The sequence below is a fragment of the Lontra canadensis genome, unplaced genomic scaffold (genome assembly GCF_010015895.1).
Source record: "Lontra canadensis isolate GAN:19392208 unplaced genomic scaffold, GSC_riverotter_1.0 scaffold25, whole genome shotgun sequence".
In the NCBI taxonomy this organism is placed as follows: Eukaryota; Metazoa; Chordata; class Mammalia; order Carnivora; family Mustelidae; genus Lontra; species Lontra canadensis.
The window spans coordinates 17,229,101-17,245,205 of NW_022631019.1; the positions used below are offsets into that span (position 1 = coordinate 17,229,101).

General features: G+C 52.8%; 1 protein-coding gene across 2 annotated transcripts in view; it reads right to left on the reverse strand.

Moving 5' to 3' along the window:
• Nucleotides 1–2,565: 2,565 nt before the first annotated feature.
• Nucleotides 2,566–16,105, reverse strand: part of MYOM3 (myomesin 3) — a 45,822-nt gene continuing 32,282 nt past the window's right edge. For both annotated transcript variants that reach the window (XM_032863749.1, XM_032863750.1), the window contains 16 exons: nucleotides 15,938–16,094; nucleotides 15,149–15,258; nucleotides 13,388–13,432; nucleotides 12,788–12,924; nucleotides 10,922–11,066; nucleotides 10,720–10,779; nucleotides 10,294–10,361; nucleotides 9,135–9,245; nucleotides 7,343–7,430; nucleotides 6,796–6,834; nucleotides 6,457–6,565; nucleotides 5,165–5,328; nucleotides 4,905–4,941; nucleotides 4,694–4,716; nucleotides 3,912–3,967; nucleotides 2,566–2,910 (listed from right to left, as the gene is read on the reverse strand). In XM_032863749.1, coding sequence (XP_032719640.1) covers nucleotides 2,620–2,910; nucleotides 3,912–3,967; nucleotides 4,694–4,716; nucleotides 4,905–4,941; nucleotides 5,165–5,328; nucleotides 6,457–6,565; nucleotides 6,796–6,834; nucleotides 7,343–7,430; nucleotides 9,135–9,245; nucleotides 10,294–10,361; nucleotides 10,720–10,779; nucleotides 10,922–11,066; nucleotides 12,788–12,924; nucleotides 13,388–13,432; nucleotides 15,149–15,258; nucleotides 15,938–16,094 — 1,640 coding nt within the window. In that variant the 3' untranslated portion in view covers nucleotides 2,566–2,619. The remainder of the gene's footprint in view (nucleotides 2,911–3,911; nucleotides 3,968–4,693; nucleotides 4,717–4,904; nucleotides 4,942–5,164; nucleotides 5,329–6,456; nucleotides 6,566–6,795; nucleotides 6,835–7,342; nucleotides 7,431–9,134; nucleotides 9,246–10,293; nucleotides 10,362–10,719; nucleotides 10,780–10,921; nucleotides 11,067–12,787; nucleotides 12,925–13,387; nucleotides 13,433–15,148; nucleotides 15,259–15,937; nucleotides 16,095–16,105) is intronic.

A 16,105-nucleotide genomic window follows, 5' to 3' on the forward strand; every position in this document is an offset into this window, starting at 1 on the left:
GACCCACAGAGGGATCCTGGGGAATGCTAGGCTCCTGTGTTTGCTGATGGGCTCCCCCAGATAAGAGACGCAAGGTTCTGCCTCTCTGAGTGCCACGCAAGGTACCGGGGATCAGGCTAGACCAGCTGAGATGTTTCTCAGGATGAACCATTATACGAAGAACACAAGGAACGAGTGGGAATCGCAGCTAAGTAGGAAGCATCGGGGTCCAGCAAGCAGGTGCTGAGAATAGCCTAGGCCGGGGGGTGGGGGAGCAGGAGGCCATTGGGAACAGGCTGGGAAGGGGAGAAGAAGGCGAAGGTGAAGGCCAGTGGTTTGGACATTGCTTGGGGGTGGCGTGGTAGAGCAAAACATCCTCTGAACCAGGACCCATGGATTCTTGTTCTTATCCTGACTCTGCCACTTACCATTTGGGCACTCAACAACTCAATGATGCTGTTGCATTTGATCACAGGAGAATGCTGCCTAACCTTTGAAGTGTTGTATGTACGTGACCATCATGACCTCTGCCTACCTGCTCCCTGGGTGGAGACGATCTCATGGAGGAGATGCGAAAGTGCTTTGTGTTATGATGAAGTACATACATGAGCATGTGAGCCTCATGGGAATTAGCAGGAAGAGCATGGATACTGTGCTTCCTGATCTCTTGGAAATGTGTGCCATTTTGCAGTGACTCATGAAAGAAGCCACGTCTTCTCTGAGATGCCAAGTACAAGAGTGGGAGCAGGGGCTCAGATACAGCCTTCTTTTTCACCAGTTAGGAGACGAGCAAAGCAAAAGAGAGTGAGGTTCGGGGAGGTAATCAAACTCTTAGGGTCAGCTAGAAGGGCCTTCAAAAATGACCTTTCAGCCTTCTTGTTTTATAGATGGAAGTGAGCCCCAGAGAAAGGAAAAGAATTGCCCAAGAGCACACAGCGAGGTGTGGCTTCAACCCTAGGCGTGTGTGTTTTCCAGATCTGCACAATTCCCATGCTTGTTCCCAGCCAGGGACAGTCATGTTCCCCCCACACCCTTCACTGAACAGCAGGTCTGGCTCCCCCAGGCAGCCTGGAATGGGAGCCACGGGGCATGTAAGTTAACCTGCCACGCTGCCCTCATGTGTAGTGAGCAGATGGAGGAGGCATTCATTTCATCCTCGAGGTCAGAAGCCATTTTAGAAATCAGAGGCAGGGGTTATCTCCTGGTGGTGGGAGTATCAATGATTTTTATTTTATCCTTTATAATGTTCAGTTTATAATGATAACGTTTTATCCTTTATAATGTATAATATTTTATCCTTTATAATATCCTTTATAATGTTTTATCCTTTATAATGTTTATAATATAAAATATTACAACAAACATTTATAATTTTATAAACCCCACTCCCTCCAAATCTTATTATTTTTTTTAAAGATTTTATTTATTTATTTGATAGAGATCACAAGTAGGCAGAGGCAGGCAGAGAGAAGGAGGGGGAAGCAGACTCCCACCGAGCGGAGAGCCTGATGTGGGGCTTTATCCCAGGACCCTGAGATCATGACCTGAGGCGAAGGCACAGGCTTAACCCACTGAGCCACCCAGGCGCCCCATCCCTCCAAATCTTATATTGAAAAAGAAGGAAGTGGGAGGGCTGCGACATGCCCAGGTCTGGATTGAGGTCCGTTGGGCAAGGCCAACCAGTATCTGTCACACCAGTATCTGTTCCCCGAGCTGGGAGAGGTCCTGAGGTCATCCACCTCTCCAGCCTGGCACACAAGGCCAGCCAGGTAGCATCTCCCCACCTCCTGAAATGTCCTCCTCCCAACACCACTGCCAAACTGAACTCGTTAATAGGGTCCAACACAGTTCTGCTAGGTCCGTGAAGGTGTTTTAAAGCCCGCCTTCCCCCACTGGGACGAGCATCTTTCTCCCTCCTCTGACCACTAGTGGCACTTTCTTTGGATCCGTTTTGTCATCCTTATCTGCCTTGTCCTGGAGTCTTTTGTAACCAGGTCTGTCTCTCCTGCTGGGCTGAAGCCTCGAGGGTTGGGCCTGCATATCATTTATCTTTCTGCTTCCACGGATCTCCCCAGCCTGACACTGGGGCTCAGATCAATGTTTGCTGAACTGAAGCGAATTGAAAATACAGACTCCTAAAGGAGGATATGGCCATCCAGTGGTTTACAGCAGGGCTCCTCACCCTTGGTGCCCCTGCCCTTTGGGGTCCAATAATCCTATGTGGTGGGGAGCTATGGTTTAGTAGCGTCCTTGGCCTCTACCTACCCGATGCCAGCAGACACCCCCGGTTGTGACAAGGACATGGCTAAATGTCCCCTCGGAAGACAAAGTGCCTCCTGTTGAGAATCCCTGGATATGGTTGATACAGGGTGTTTCAGAAACAACCCCTTGGGGTAGGAATTCCCATTTAGCAGATGAGAAAGTCAAGGCTCACGCAGAGTTCGGATGGGGAGTAGAGTCTTGCCCATCCCACGACCCCGAGACCCCCACAGAACCCCAGTAAGGTCTTTAATTCTGTGCTTTGGCATGCCCACTCCACTCTCACCCTCCCACCCCCCTGTCCTGGGTTCCACCCTATCCCCTTCCCCGCTGCCTGTGCCAGGCTGTGACCTACTGGTTGACCCCGCTGGTCCATGCAGACTAGACCACAGGTGGAACCTCAGCCTGCACTCTCTTCTCCAGCACCTTGGCCTCCTCCCCATGCTTGAACACACTGATGGTGACCTGCCCCGTCTCAGAACCATACTTATTCTTGACGAAGACACCGTAGCGCCCACTGTCCTCACTGTTGACCCTTTCGATGGTGATGGTGACCTCCGAACCCCTCACTTCCATGCGGTAGCGGTCAAGGAAGGTGACAGGCTGGTCATTCTTCAGCCAAGAGATTTCAGGGGTGGGGTCTCCAGAGATGACACAGGTCAGGCACAGGGTCTGTTAGAAAAGACAGGAAGGGAATGCTCCATCTCACCTCCTTATAATCATACTTGGCATTCACCTTCACTCCCCCAGACAGCTCCCAGTACAAGTTGCTCCTGGTGATAAATTTATTATGTGAGTTCTATTATAACCCATAAAAGGATAACATTAAAGGGAGAGACATTTTATTTTAATCCCACATCCTCCATCCTCAAGATTTCTACAGGAATGCTTACTAGTTAGAATTTCCATCATTACCCTAGCAATCATCTGTCCCACACTGGCCTGAATTTTGCTTTATTGCTTTTTGTCGCATATATGCTGTTATGATTTTACTATGCAAATAAGACTATATTGCCTTAATAAGAAGATTTATGAACTGGGTTTGAAAATTCTCGAACAAGCTCTAACACAGAGCACTATAGTGTGGGGGTCGAACAGGCTCTGGAGCTGGGCACCGGCAGACTGACTCTCAGCTCTGTCCCTTCAAGCTGTGTGATCCTAGGAAAGTCTCTTGACCTCTCTGGGTCTCAGTTTGCTTCGCTATAAAGGGTGACTAATGGTAGTAATAATATTCTATTTCCTGTGGCTGCCTTGATGGTTAAACAGACTATAGTATGTACACATACAGGGAGCAGTGTCTGGCGCAAAGTAAGCACCATAGAGACATGAGCGATCATTTTCTAGAACACGAGACTTGCATACTTTCAGGTCAAGAGGGGCTTTTAGGGATCATGTAGTAGAACTCCTATGGGAATGGAAATGGAAGTTCATAGACAGAAGTCTGTGATGCCCAGGGCCACCTGTAGAGGTGGGGTGAGCACCCCCATGGGCCTGACCCCAGGCTCAGTGTTTCCTTGTGACCAACAAGGTGTGGTCACTTGGCCCGGCTCTGGCTCTTTCTGCCCTTGAATCCATGGTGCTACTTTGTACCATGATCTCTGATGGGTATAGAACAGTGGGAGTATAGGGTGGGCCGGCCGGCCGGCCAGCCACGGACTAGGGTCGCTCACTACCTTGTCTTCCATGATGGTGGCTACATCTGGCAGGCCCCTCACCACTTTGGCACGATCTGGAAGGGAAAAGAGAGACTCCAGTGATGAATGGTTTCCTGCCAGCTGCTTCCCAGAATCAGGTTCCACAGAGCTGGGGTTTACTTTTAAGCCACGTTTTCTTTTCTCCCTTTTCATCATTTTGGGTGGAAATCTTTAAATTTGCATTACGTGTTTCCTTGCCTTTCCCAACAGAAGATGGGGGACATACTGTGCTTGTGGTATGGACTTGAAGTGATCCTGGTAATGACTGGTACCTGGAAGGGACAGGGAGGTGCCCCTGCCCTCAAAAGTGGGGAAGGAGGAACTGGCTGGGGACACGTGATGAAGCTCAAGCAGGTGGATTTGGCGGGGGTGTTCCTGTTGCTCGAGGGCAAGCCAGGTCCCTCTGGGGTTGGGCCTGTGTCCCAGACCAGGTGAGGCCTCAGTGTCCCCACCAGCCAGAACCAGCTTCAGCTCAGAGGCTGTCCCTTCCCCAGACGTCATGCAGAGAGCCCGCCCAGCCTCATTCCTGTCTGCGCCCGGCTGCTGCCCTTGACCTTGTCCGTGAGCCTGCTCGGTCCACACCCACCATCTCCCTGATCCTTGGACCCTTATCCATCCATCATCTGCTTTTGGGCTGCTGCTGCTCACGGCTGCACAAACCCCATGGGGAACTAGGACTTTAGACGCCTGTTGGGAGGTAAACTCATGGGAAGGTGCCCCAAACCCAGACACGGAAACACCAGAAATACGAGGGGACTTACTCTTCTCAATGATGGCCAAGGCTCTGAAAAACAGAAATGGGTAAAAGTTTGAGTTCCATTCGTGAAAGATCAGGCCCGCCCCGGGCAGGGGTGAAGGGGTGACGAGGGAAAGGTGGAGCTGGCCCAGGCTCCCAGGAGGGGGTCCTGTACCCAGCTCGTGCCATACCCCCAGGGGCCTATGATTCACCCAAGAGATGCAGAGGGCACTTACTTCAGTCTCTGGTGCTCAGCCAAGGCGTCGTCAAAAGCTGCCAGAAGGAAAGAGGGGGAGGGGAGGGGAGGGTCAGCCCCTCAGCCCCTGTGACCTGCAGGAACAGGGCTTCATGATGACTGTTCCTCCGCTGCCCTCCCTGTCCTGTGTTCTCTCAGGGCACTGCCCGGACTGGGTGGGGAGACAGGAGTCCCCTTCCCCGCAAAGACATAGGATTCTCTAAGCAGGTTTCTCTGCGGACAGACAGGTGGCTGGCTCACCTTGTCCTGAGAGATCCGTTGAGAGCTGCCGGGTATCCTTCCCTGCGGCTATCTCCAGGGTGTATTTGCCCTTGTCTGAGTCTTTCGGGTCCAGGATGTGGAGCCAGATCTCATCCAGGGTGGTTCCAGCCCTTATCCGGTCACCGCTCTCCAGGCGCTTTTCTCTGGGTATGAGGACAAAGAAATGTGTGACTTGGCTCAGCTCATCGTGCTGGCTGGCTGTGGGGCTACAGGCACTCCCTGCCCCAAACTCCTCTCCTGGGGTTTCGTTTCCAGATCTGTGAGCTGGCCAACCATCCATCCATCCATCCATCCTTCCATCATTTATTCGTTGGTTCATTCATTTGTTTGTTCAGCAAATCTGTGGCACATCAGGTAAGTTCCAGTGCTGAGTCTACCTGTGACATGTCCTTCAGGCTCCCGGGTCAGTGCCTACCACCTCCCCCACCCTCAGGGGTCACTTCCCCACCTCTTCCTTCTCGGCAGCTTAAACCCTTCCAGCGTTTCTTTGAACAATCATCCTTCCCCAGCCCTTAAAAACCATAGAAACTCCCTTCTTTCTTTACTGAAATGTCATTCCTGGAGACACTTGGTCCATGTCTTCAGTGTTGGGTCACAGAGGTGACACCTCTGGTCTCGGTCACTAGGCTCAGTAACTCTAGTTGGGAAAGGAGCCCTCGGCTTTGGCTCTCACTCATTTGACAAACTTGACCAAGTCAGTCTAGCCTTTTCCATAGGGCAGGTGCAGTGATGTCTGCTCTGCGAGGCTGAGGCATGCAAATGACAAGCAGCCTGGGAAAAGAATGCTCTCAAGCTGTCTGTGGTCTCTTAGCTCCTAGCTGAGTCTCTGTGGATAACTTATCCATCCTGCCTTCATGCCCTGGCACTCAGTCAATCGTCAGCCCCACAGGTCCCTCTGCCTGCACCTCTCCTCTCAGCCTGGCTGCCTGAGTTGCCTGGGGCTGCAAAGACCCATAGGGGCACCGTGACTCCCCTGACCATCTGGTCTTCCTTTCCTCCCCCAGTTCCCAGATGCTGCTTTTAGACAATGATCCTTCTGTGGCCACGGATGTTCAGGAAAAATGGTTTTATCACTAGGGTTCTGACCTTTGCTGGGGAACCTCCCTTCTCTACCTTTAATTGCTGTTCCCTATCCCCAACTCCCTCTGCGGACAGCACGACTGGTGGGAGACCCTGTGTCTGCCAACCCCTTGGGACTGGGCTCTGGGGCAGATGCCCCCTGTCCTTCCCCACCCTCTACCTCCCTGGCCTGCAGGGAAAGGCCGACTTACTTATGGAACCAGGTGGTTCTCATATACTGGATGTCAAAGTACTTGACCTTACTGAAGATCCGGATCCCCTCCTCGGTCCCCTCGATCTTCAGTGGGGTCGCAGAGAGGGCTGGGGAGGCAAAGGAGAAGGCCAAGGTCCTTTGGGCAGAGCATTCTGGGGCCAGCCAGCTCAGCCCTGCTCTGGGGGTGTGGTGGAGGGAATGTGGCATTGCGAGGAGGCAGGGATTCTTTGAGGTTGGAAACGAAACCCAGGCCCAGTAGCCCAGGCTTGATGGAGGGGCCCTGGAAGCTCTTTGCCTCAGGACAGGGCTAGCGAAGCAGGGAGTGGGGCTTGCTTACCACCAATCCTGCCCAGCTCAGTGAAGATGGCATCCAGGGCTGGAGGAAGACGGAGAGAATGGTCAGCTGATGTGGGGACCTCCCAGGGATGTGCCTGGGTATGTCCCTGGGAAAGGCTGGTGGAACCATGAAGAGCTCAGCACACAGGGGGCACAGCAGGATGACTCCCATGGCTTGGGGGTGGAGGGGGTCTGGGGCACTCACTGATTGATGGGGCAGGGGCACACCATGGAGGGAGGACAAATGGGCCAGCCTGACCATTTTCTTGAGGCTGGGCCAACCAGCCTGATGAGGAGTCTGGGGCCCAGTGTGGGGCAGGGGAGCGAACTCTGGTTTTGGCTCACTGTGGTATACTACAGAGAACGAGGGTGTTGGTGTCACAGACCAGGCCGCTGCCACTGACCAGCTGTGCAGCCTTGGGCAGGTCACTTAGGCTCTCTGTTGCCTCCAAGTGATATGGGGATCCCATAAGTTTGACCCCACATCTTCTGAGTCCGTGTGATTCCCTGGGTCCCCGTGGCCCATGTCTTTCCTCGCCAACTCCTACCTTCCCCTGTGAGGTCCAGAATTGTGTCATCCTCCCCTCGGTCATCAGAAACCGTTGCTCTATAAATTCCCTTGTCCTCTTTGGACAGCTGGAAAGAAAGATGAGAGATGACATGGTGTCAGCATGGGTTCTGGAAGGAGTACCAACCAGCCTGGACTCCGGGCCTGCTCCTAACTCTGTATGATCTCAGGCAAAATTCCCCCCTTTCTCCTCTCTGGGCCTCAGTTTACCCATCTGGAATGGATGATTGCTGAGGCTCCTTCTAGCTCCAGAGCTCTTTGAATCAGGTTTGGGTCGTGTCTGGGCCTCGGGGTGGGGATGAGGGGGAACTGAGGGCAGAAGCAGACACCCCACATTTGGAGTCACAGGAAGCTGCGCCAACCAGAGCATATGATGAGCTCTCCTTGCAGTCCCCTGAGCTGGACTCCTCCTCCCTGGAGGTCCCTGGATGGAGGGACCGGGGGACCCCTCTGCCCTTGTCCAAAAGGAAGTGTGTTATCTTTGGCCCAGGACAAAGGGCTTCTTTCTGGCTTATGCTTGCCATCCCCAAATGAAGTCTGAACTAACACTCTGCCCAGCAAGAACTTGGGTTGGACTTTGAAGCCTTGGGAAGTGCTCTCTGCTTCCCTGTCCCCTCCAGGGGGCCCTCCCACTTTGTCTCTACGTAGTGTGTTTTGAGGCAGAATCCAAGGCAGAGACAGCTCTTAACCTGGGGACAGAAGGGCTGAGCCCCACTAACCCTCTCTTATGTCTCCCCACCCTTTCCCCAGGGAAGGTTCCAAAGTCCCAGCCGAACCTGGGGGGAGAATGATTGGAGTGACTTCTAAGCCCACTCTCTAGCCTTGTGTCTTGGTGTGTAAACCCTCGGGGCCTCCATTTACTCATCTTTAGAATGGTGGCATCATCCTTGCCTGGCTATGCACTGTAGTCGCTGTGGGGATCAAGGGAAGCTTGATCTGGGAAGCCGGTAAGTTCTGTGCCAGCTGGACAGACTGTTAGAACAAGCCTCAGTAGCTAGGAAGCACCTACTTGTTGATAATCTCTGTTTAAGGAGCATGCACTGTGGTGACAAAGGCCAAGTCCTGGCTGGGATTTGGGGGGAAAGACCTGAAATCATTATTTCCTTCCTAGTCAGCAAACCTGCATATGCTCCAGTCCTCCTGGACACCCCGTGAGGCCACAGAAACCAGCAGTGGGGCAGAAAAGCATTGAATGTTTGGGAACAAGCCTTGTGCTTCTACTGTAACCAGGCCACCCTCCTCTGGAGGCCAGGAGGAGACTGTGGGCTGGAGAACGGGCCTCCAGCCCTGCTTTGCTCTGCCCAGCCCTGCCCCACAGAGAGAGACTTCCTGTCCCGAATCCCAGACTGTTGACTGAGGTAGGACCAAACCTTTGAGAGACAGCATCCCTTCTGACCCAATTCATGTTATAGATGAAAACCAAGGTCACAGAAGGACAGTGACCAGCCCCAGGCCACACAGTGGCAGGCCCAGAAATGGAATCCAAATGAAAGGAAAAATCAGTATTACTGTTTCTGACTTTATTTGAAATTTTGCTATTTCCTCCTCCATGGGCTTTTTTTTTTTTTTTTTTCATTAATTTTGACTAAAAAAAAAAAATACTGCCTGAAATATTAACTTGATTACTGAGTTTTCAGTGCCCCCTTACATTTTGTGCTCGAGGTGAGCGCCTCACCTGCCTCCCCCTGGCCCTGCTCCTGACTCTGTGCCCAGAGCTCTGGGTGCTGTCAGGGGTGTGTGAGCCCTGAAGCGGGAGCTGTACTTTTTTTTACCTCCTCGATGCACAGAGTTCCCACTCCAGTCTCTGGGTCGTACTGACCGTCCGGTGTCTCTCTCTTCTGGAAGAACCACTGGAAGCGGGTTTCCTTCTTGGTGTTGGTCGCCTGAGGGGCGATCAGCGAAGAGGGCGATCAATGAAGAGAGACTCCCTCACGTTTTCTCACATTTTTAAGTAAAAACTCATCAGCTCTTTTTTTCCTCCCACAAACCTGACTCTCTCCCACCCCCGTACTCTTAGCTAATTCCTTCCTAGATCTCCGATAGTCCTTCCTCACACCGTATCTCCTCTGCTGGTTCCGCATTCTGGATTTTCACTAATGGTGTTCCCTCCGCCTTCTGCTCACTTCCCAACTCCATTTGTCCTTGTAAGTCCCTATGCATCTTAAGGAAGCAAGGAAGATGTCACCTCCTCCAAGAGGCCTTCCTTGAAGCACCCCAGAGTGCCTCAATCATGATTAACTGATTTCCTGCACATGCTGCATCACAGCAGGAGACATGCTGTTTTCTAAGGATCCTGCCTCAGACCCCTGGGCTCCGAGAGGCCCAAGGAGACCCCACTTCTTCGTCTTTGTATGCCCAGGGCCTTGGGGAGTGCTTGGGGATTCCCGGAGAGCACTTGCCCCTGCCCTTCCTGCCCTTCCCCAGTCGTCTGTAGAGGCTGCAGAGTGCTGAGAAGGAGCCCCAGCTTTGGAGTCAGACAGATCTAGACTCTTCCCGCTTGGGTGTGGTCTTGAGCTCTTTCTCTACTTGTTTTCGGATCCATGTCCATCTCACAGACGATCGCGAGGCGGATGAATCCCGAGCACAGGGTCTGGGAAGGCTACTAATAAACGTCAGGGAGTCCCCCTCAATCTATACACCCCTCACTTGTTCCCAGATGCCCACGCCCCACAGAACCCCTTTGCCGGAGCGGCGGGGAGATCTGGCTGGAGGCTGATCCAAACCACACTAATTCGGCTCCGTGGGCTCTTGCGGGGGTGGGGGGCGTAAATTTTGTTTCCCAGTTAAATGTGGTCTCCCTGGGGCTACTTCTCCTCCGGGTCAGCCAAGCACAGGAACTCGGGAAAGTGGGCAAGGACAGCCACCCGGACGAGCCACACGCGCCCCGCCCTGGGCCAGGGGGCGGGGCTGGAGGCGGGAGCGGGGATTTGCCTTGCAGGTCAGCAGCACTTGGCAGTCCTCGGTGACCTTCCACTGCAAGGGCTCCACGAAATGCGGACCTGGGAGCGCAGAACAAACACGCCCACCGTCAGGGCGCCACCTGGTGGCCAGGTGGGGCGCAGCTAGTGATTACAGGCCCCTCAGACTCGGCCCCCACCTCGGCAGGGACTGCGGCGACGCAAGGGGGGTGCGTAGGGCACGACATTTAAGGAGGTATTACTCTCAGGGTTGGATCGACTCTCGGGGGTGTCGCTCTCTGTTTTGTTCTTGCACGGGGACAGAAGTGGATTGCATTGCAGTCGCTCCCTCTGGGACCCGGCGGAGCTGAGGGATGGATTAGCCCACCTATCCAGCACCCAGCAGGTCCCCAGCACGGAACACTGGCCTCTTTTGAACTCCCCCGCCAGCAATTCTTACCCTGTTTTCTCTTCCAGTCTCTTCTCTGAGCCTCTGCTTTCCTCAGAAGTTTGTCAAAATCTGTGAACACAGAGGAGCGAACTGGCCTGAGTGGGAGGCGCGCGGGTCCGGAGAGGGGCAGCGGGAGGGACAGAAGGCCCCAGGCCAGAGAGCGGAGGGCTGAGGTCTGGCATGTGGGGGTTGGGCAGTGGGCGTGGCTGACCGTCATCCACCAGCGCTAGGGTGATCTGGTTTTTGGCTTTTCCATCCTGGAGCTGGGCGGTGTACGACCCTTTGTCATCCTCCGACAGATTCTGGATGATCACTTCCACCAGGCCCTTCTCTCGGACAAAATTGATTTTGCGGTTCTGGGGAGAATAAACCCGGAGAATCTTTTTTGCCCTTTTCCTGTCCCAGGGGATTTGTGCTGTGGGGCACAAATCAGAGTGTACTTGGACTTGGGGGGTGGTATGTGCAGAGTGACAAGCCTTCTGAGGCCGGGGCAGAGTCCTGGGAACACCTGTGGGGCCCAGCAGGCACAGGAAAGAGTCTTGGGTGCTTGAATTAATTGCAATGAATAATAAACCCCTGCCCCCCACAGTGCCACATTCTCTACTTCTTTCTACAAATCCCCATAAACGTATGAAGGATAATATGAAAAATGCCTGTGAACTTGCTCCCCAGAACTAACACTCACTTACATTTTGTTGTGTTCTAACAGTTTTTAAAAACTTTATTTTCCTCATTTAGGATTGTATTCCCTCTGGATTTATTTGTATGTATGATTTGAGGGAGGCAGCTAGGTTTATTTTATTCTTCTGTAGGGACGACCAATAGTCCCAATGCTGTGCATGGCAGACCGCAGACTTGGTCACACATCCTCTACCGTGTGCCAAAGTCATGATTAATCTTTACGCAGAACTTTTGGATCAGTTTTCTCATTTGCTTCTTCTGATTCTGGGACAACCCACTATCGCTGTACAGATACAGAAACTGAGGCACAAAGAAGTGAAGGGCACACGGCCCACAGGAGGTGGGTAGGAGTCCTGAGCTCCCTTTTCTCTTTTGGAACCAGTGCCCCTCTCTGTAACGCATATCCTCTGATGGTAACTTTGCCACCCAGAGATGGAATGTGCAAATAATCAGATGTCATGATTGATCTCTCCTGAAATCGAAATCGCCATGTTTGTAAAAACATGATTGATTATGGGCAGTTCATGGCTCAGTCTAATACAACCTACACACATGATTCCGCCCTCCCCCCCAGGAAAGCAATGTAATACCACAACTGTCAAATGAAGAAGAAATAAAAGCCAAATAAAATGTATTTCAATAGTAGCTGCTCAGACATAATTTCACTCATGTGCGCTGCTTTATAATGAACTGGTTTGAATTTAAGGGAAGTTAAGTAAAGCAAGAAGGTCAAAGTGATTTGTATGAGAAGTAGAGGAAAATGAATGAAAAAACATAAGTAAAGTGGCTTATAGGAAAAAGTCTCTGTTCGGTGTATATTAAAACTGTGCAGGAGCACCTGGGTGGCTCAGTCAGTCGAGCGTCTACCTTCGGCTCAGGTCATGATCTCAGGGTCCTGGAATCGAGCCCCACCTTGGGCTCCCTGCTCAGCGGGGCGTCGTTTTCTCTCTCTCCCTCTGCCCCTTCCCACAGATTGTGCTCTCTCTCTCTCTCAAATAAATAAAAATAAAATCTTTTAAAAACCCGCAAACTATGCAGAAGTCCTTTGTATTTATATTACCAGCTTAGGGTCTAGGCTTGGATAATTATGAGCATGAATGTAGGTTTTTAATCTTAAGAATGTCTGGTGGGGCATTCAAGAGTGGTGTGTCGGGGGGCATGGGGATTCTTTATCTGTGGGAGAGTCCCTTGCATTGGCGGGCATCTAGCCAGGAGCCTCCCCCACCACCAAAGGCCAGGTGTCCCCACCCTCAAGCCATCCCTAGGACAGCCAAAGCATGTGGCTGTTTCTGAAATGTCCACTAGGGGGCGGTGCTGGGCTGTGGCGAACCACCGCCCCTAGAGGCCACGTCCGACGCAGCGGAACCTCCCAGAAGCAGTCTGAACCCCCAGTTACCGGCGAGCTGAAGATCTCCTTCTCATTGAAGATGAGATGCAGCTCAGCAGCTGGAGATAATTTTTCTACTTCCAGCCACAGCCGCACCTCTCCTTGTTCAAGGATGTCGACGTTCCAGCCCGAGATGAGCTTGATCGCTGGGAGGCAGAGGACACGGAGGGGGTGGGTGGGGCACCGGTCTCCCCTCTGCACTCCCAACCAGCCCCACCTTGAGCACACCCTGGGCATTTAAAGGGCAAAGTGCCTGAGGCATCTGAAGGCCTTGCGGCTCACTCATGTTGCACTGATTTATAATGATCTGGTTTGAATTTAAGAGAAGTAAAGCAAGAAGATCAAGAGCTATTTTGCACAAGAAGAACGGGAAAGTAGAGGTTTAAATAATCCAAAATCTGAACTACTAAGGGGCCAGGGATAATGATTATAAGGAGACAAAACCCCGTCCCCGCCCTGCCCGCCACCCCTTTCCCACTCAGGGAGGGCTGACTCCCTGGGCCCCTGACCCTCCAGCCCCATGACTCTCCCGTCCTCTGCCCCTCAGCTAGGTTCTGGCTCTTGGCCCCATTCAGCTCTGCTCCCGACACCCCAGTGGGCCCAGCTTACTTGGGTTTCTGATCTCATGGCTCAACTTCTTCAGCTTGCCCAATTCTGGGACAGGAAGGAACAAGGGGAAAAAAAACAAACAAACCAAAAACAGAGAATGAAATGCCTGAGCAGTGGGGTCCATGCAGGCCATCCCAAGAGACTCCCCCCGCACCTCAACCGGGAGTCACTTGCTACACAGGGGGTGATGGTGAGCACTGTGGGGCTTGGCCCTGGGGCACTGACGGGGATCGGGGGATGTTGCTGCGGGACACCCTGAGATCAAGGGCCACCTCCTCCGAGAAGTGGGTGCCCACCAGGGCCAGGCACCACATTACCTCACTTGTCCTCACACAATGCTGTGGGGCGAGCCCTATTGTCCATCACCACCCCCCCGCCCCAGCTTCACTGGTTCCTGAGCCTCAGCGCTCACCCACCGTACTCTGCTGTCCCATCTGCTGTCCCATCTTGGAGGGTCTAGCCCCCACCCTGAGCACTTAAGTCTACAAGTCTCTAGAGCAGCTCGGTGGCATGTTGTCTCTTCGCTTACTGCCTCTTTGGTTTGGGTTTGCCGATTTGTCTCTTCTGCTAAGCTGAGCTCTGGACCTCCAGGAGTGTCTGCACATGGCACATAGTAGGTGCTCAATAAATATGTGTTGATGGGGGCTCAGCTGTTAAGTTCTGCCTTGGGCTTGGGTCATGATCCCACAGTACTGGGATTGAGCCCCAGTATCCGGCTCCTTGTTTGGCAGGAAGCCTCCTCCTCCCTCTCCCACTCCTCCTGCTTGTGTTCCCTCTCTCTCTGTGTCTCTCTCTCTCTGTCAAGTAAATAAATAAAATCTTTAAAAATATATGTGTTGATAGAAGAATTGGCAAGGGTAGAGCCCATACTTCATCTTCCCTTATAAACCCCAGCGTCCTTAGTATGAGTCTGGACTCGTGGCAAGTTAAAACAAAATAAAACAAAACCCAAAATGTATCCTGTGTGTGGACGGCTTTGATGTGCCTAGAACATTGTATTTGAGTAACAAAACCACGGGGTTTATGATCTCCCATTACAGGTGAGCAAACTGATGTCCAGAGAGGTGACATAACTTGCTCAGGATAAGAAAGCCAGAGAACGATGGAACTGGAATTGGACCCTGAGCCGGTAGCTGTCTTCTGCTTCTTCACAAAGTCAGAGGGTCTCCTAAGCAATCAGCAGGGAAGGCCCTGGGAGGTCCCCCAGTGACTCTGGAGACAGCAGAGCGTGAGTCTCGTCAGTCCTCAGTACTGGTTTCAGTTCTGCTTAAATTATTAAACGTGGATGACCCTTGAGTCGCAGCGTCTACTCTCGGGTTTGCCACAGTCCCCACTGCTCCCTGTTGTCATCCTCGCTGCTCAGACCAGCTGCCATCTGCAATTTATCCTGACACTGCACTGTTGTATTTCTGGGGCTCCAAAAGAAGGGGAAAGGATCCTGGTACCCTTGCTTTTATAGGAAGTAGAAAAAGGAAGGAGAGACCTGAAGGACGTGAACTCCACCAAGTGGGGATTTTTGACTGTTGCCCCCCCCTCCCCTGGTGTAATGCCCAGTGCCTAGGACAGTATTTGGTTTAGCGTAGTGCTCAGTGAATCCTGATTAACTGCCTGGCTGACTGAATGGGTGGGTGAGGGCCTACTTCTCCGGAAATCACTGCTTTATTAATTTTTGTTGCTTCTCTCCAGCTTCTGGGGCCATTTGCATCTGGGACTCTCAATCAAAGCCTCCCTGGGGAGGTGGTAGTAGAACAGAGACATCACCTTCCTCCGTCAGTGTGTGGCTGGCTGAGATGTCTTCATCAGCATCAGTGACCACGACGGAGTAGGTGCCCAAGTCCTCAAGGCCAGGGTCTTTCAGGATGACCTTGGATCTGGCAGACAGAGGAGAGTAGAGCCTCAGTGAGGCGCCTTGTGCACTGGAGGCCTGGGAGCCGGGGGCCCTGCACCCCAGCCACAGCTCCGGCCATGTTAGGCAGCAGGGATGGTTGCCTCCTTGCATCCCCGTGGGGAGCCCTACCCAGGGCAGCTCTGGCTTAGCCCCTTCAGTGGCCCTGTGGGCCAGGCTCTCTTCTTACTGGCTGCACTGCCCAGTCTCTCCCCCTAAAACCCCAGGACTCCAGTCATTGTCTGGACAGGGCTGAGGCCAGAGCTGCTGAGGGTGGGGGAGTGAGACATGGGGCAGCTGACATCTGGTCCCAAACCCCTTCTTTTACAGATGAGAGTGCTGGGCCCAGACAACTTTCAGGAGCAAGTCACCATTTGCAAGTGTCCAGGCTAGAGACCAAGGGCTTCGTGCTTCCCTGGAAACACAGGTGCAAAGGCACACAGCATTCCTTGCAGAAGGAGAATCGCTAGTGAATGTTGTCCTTTCTGCCCTTAAATTCACTGTCCCCCTTCTTGCTCCCTCAGGTGGTATGTGGCATCCTTGGTGAGGGACCGGGCAGCCCCTGGCAGGCGCGTTATCCGTGAGTTCCGCCAGGTGGTCTCACCCATGAGCTTCTGCAGACTCACCTGTGGACCAGTTAGACCACCCCCTCTCCCCTCACTTACTTGTTAGCCTTCTCCTCGATCTTGACCCTCTGGGGGTCTGGCGGGCCCTTGTAGTCCTTGGACCACTGAAACTCTGCTGAGTCAGGGGCCTCTGGAGCTTCGAAAGCCAAGTAGATAAGGCCTTCTTCATCCACACCAACCTTGATCTCTCGGGCATCTGAGGGCAGG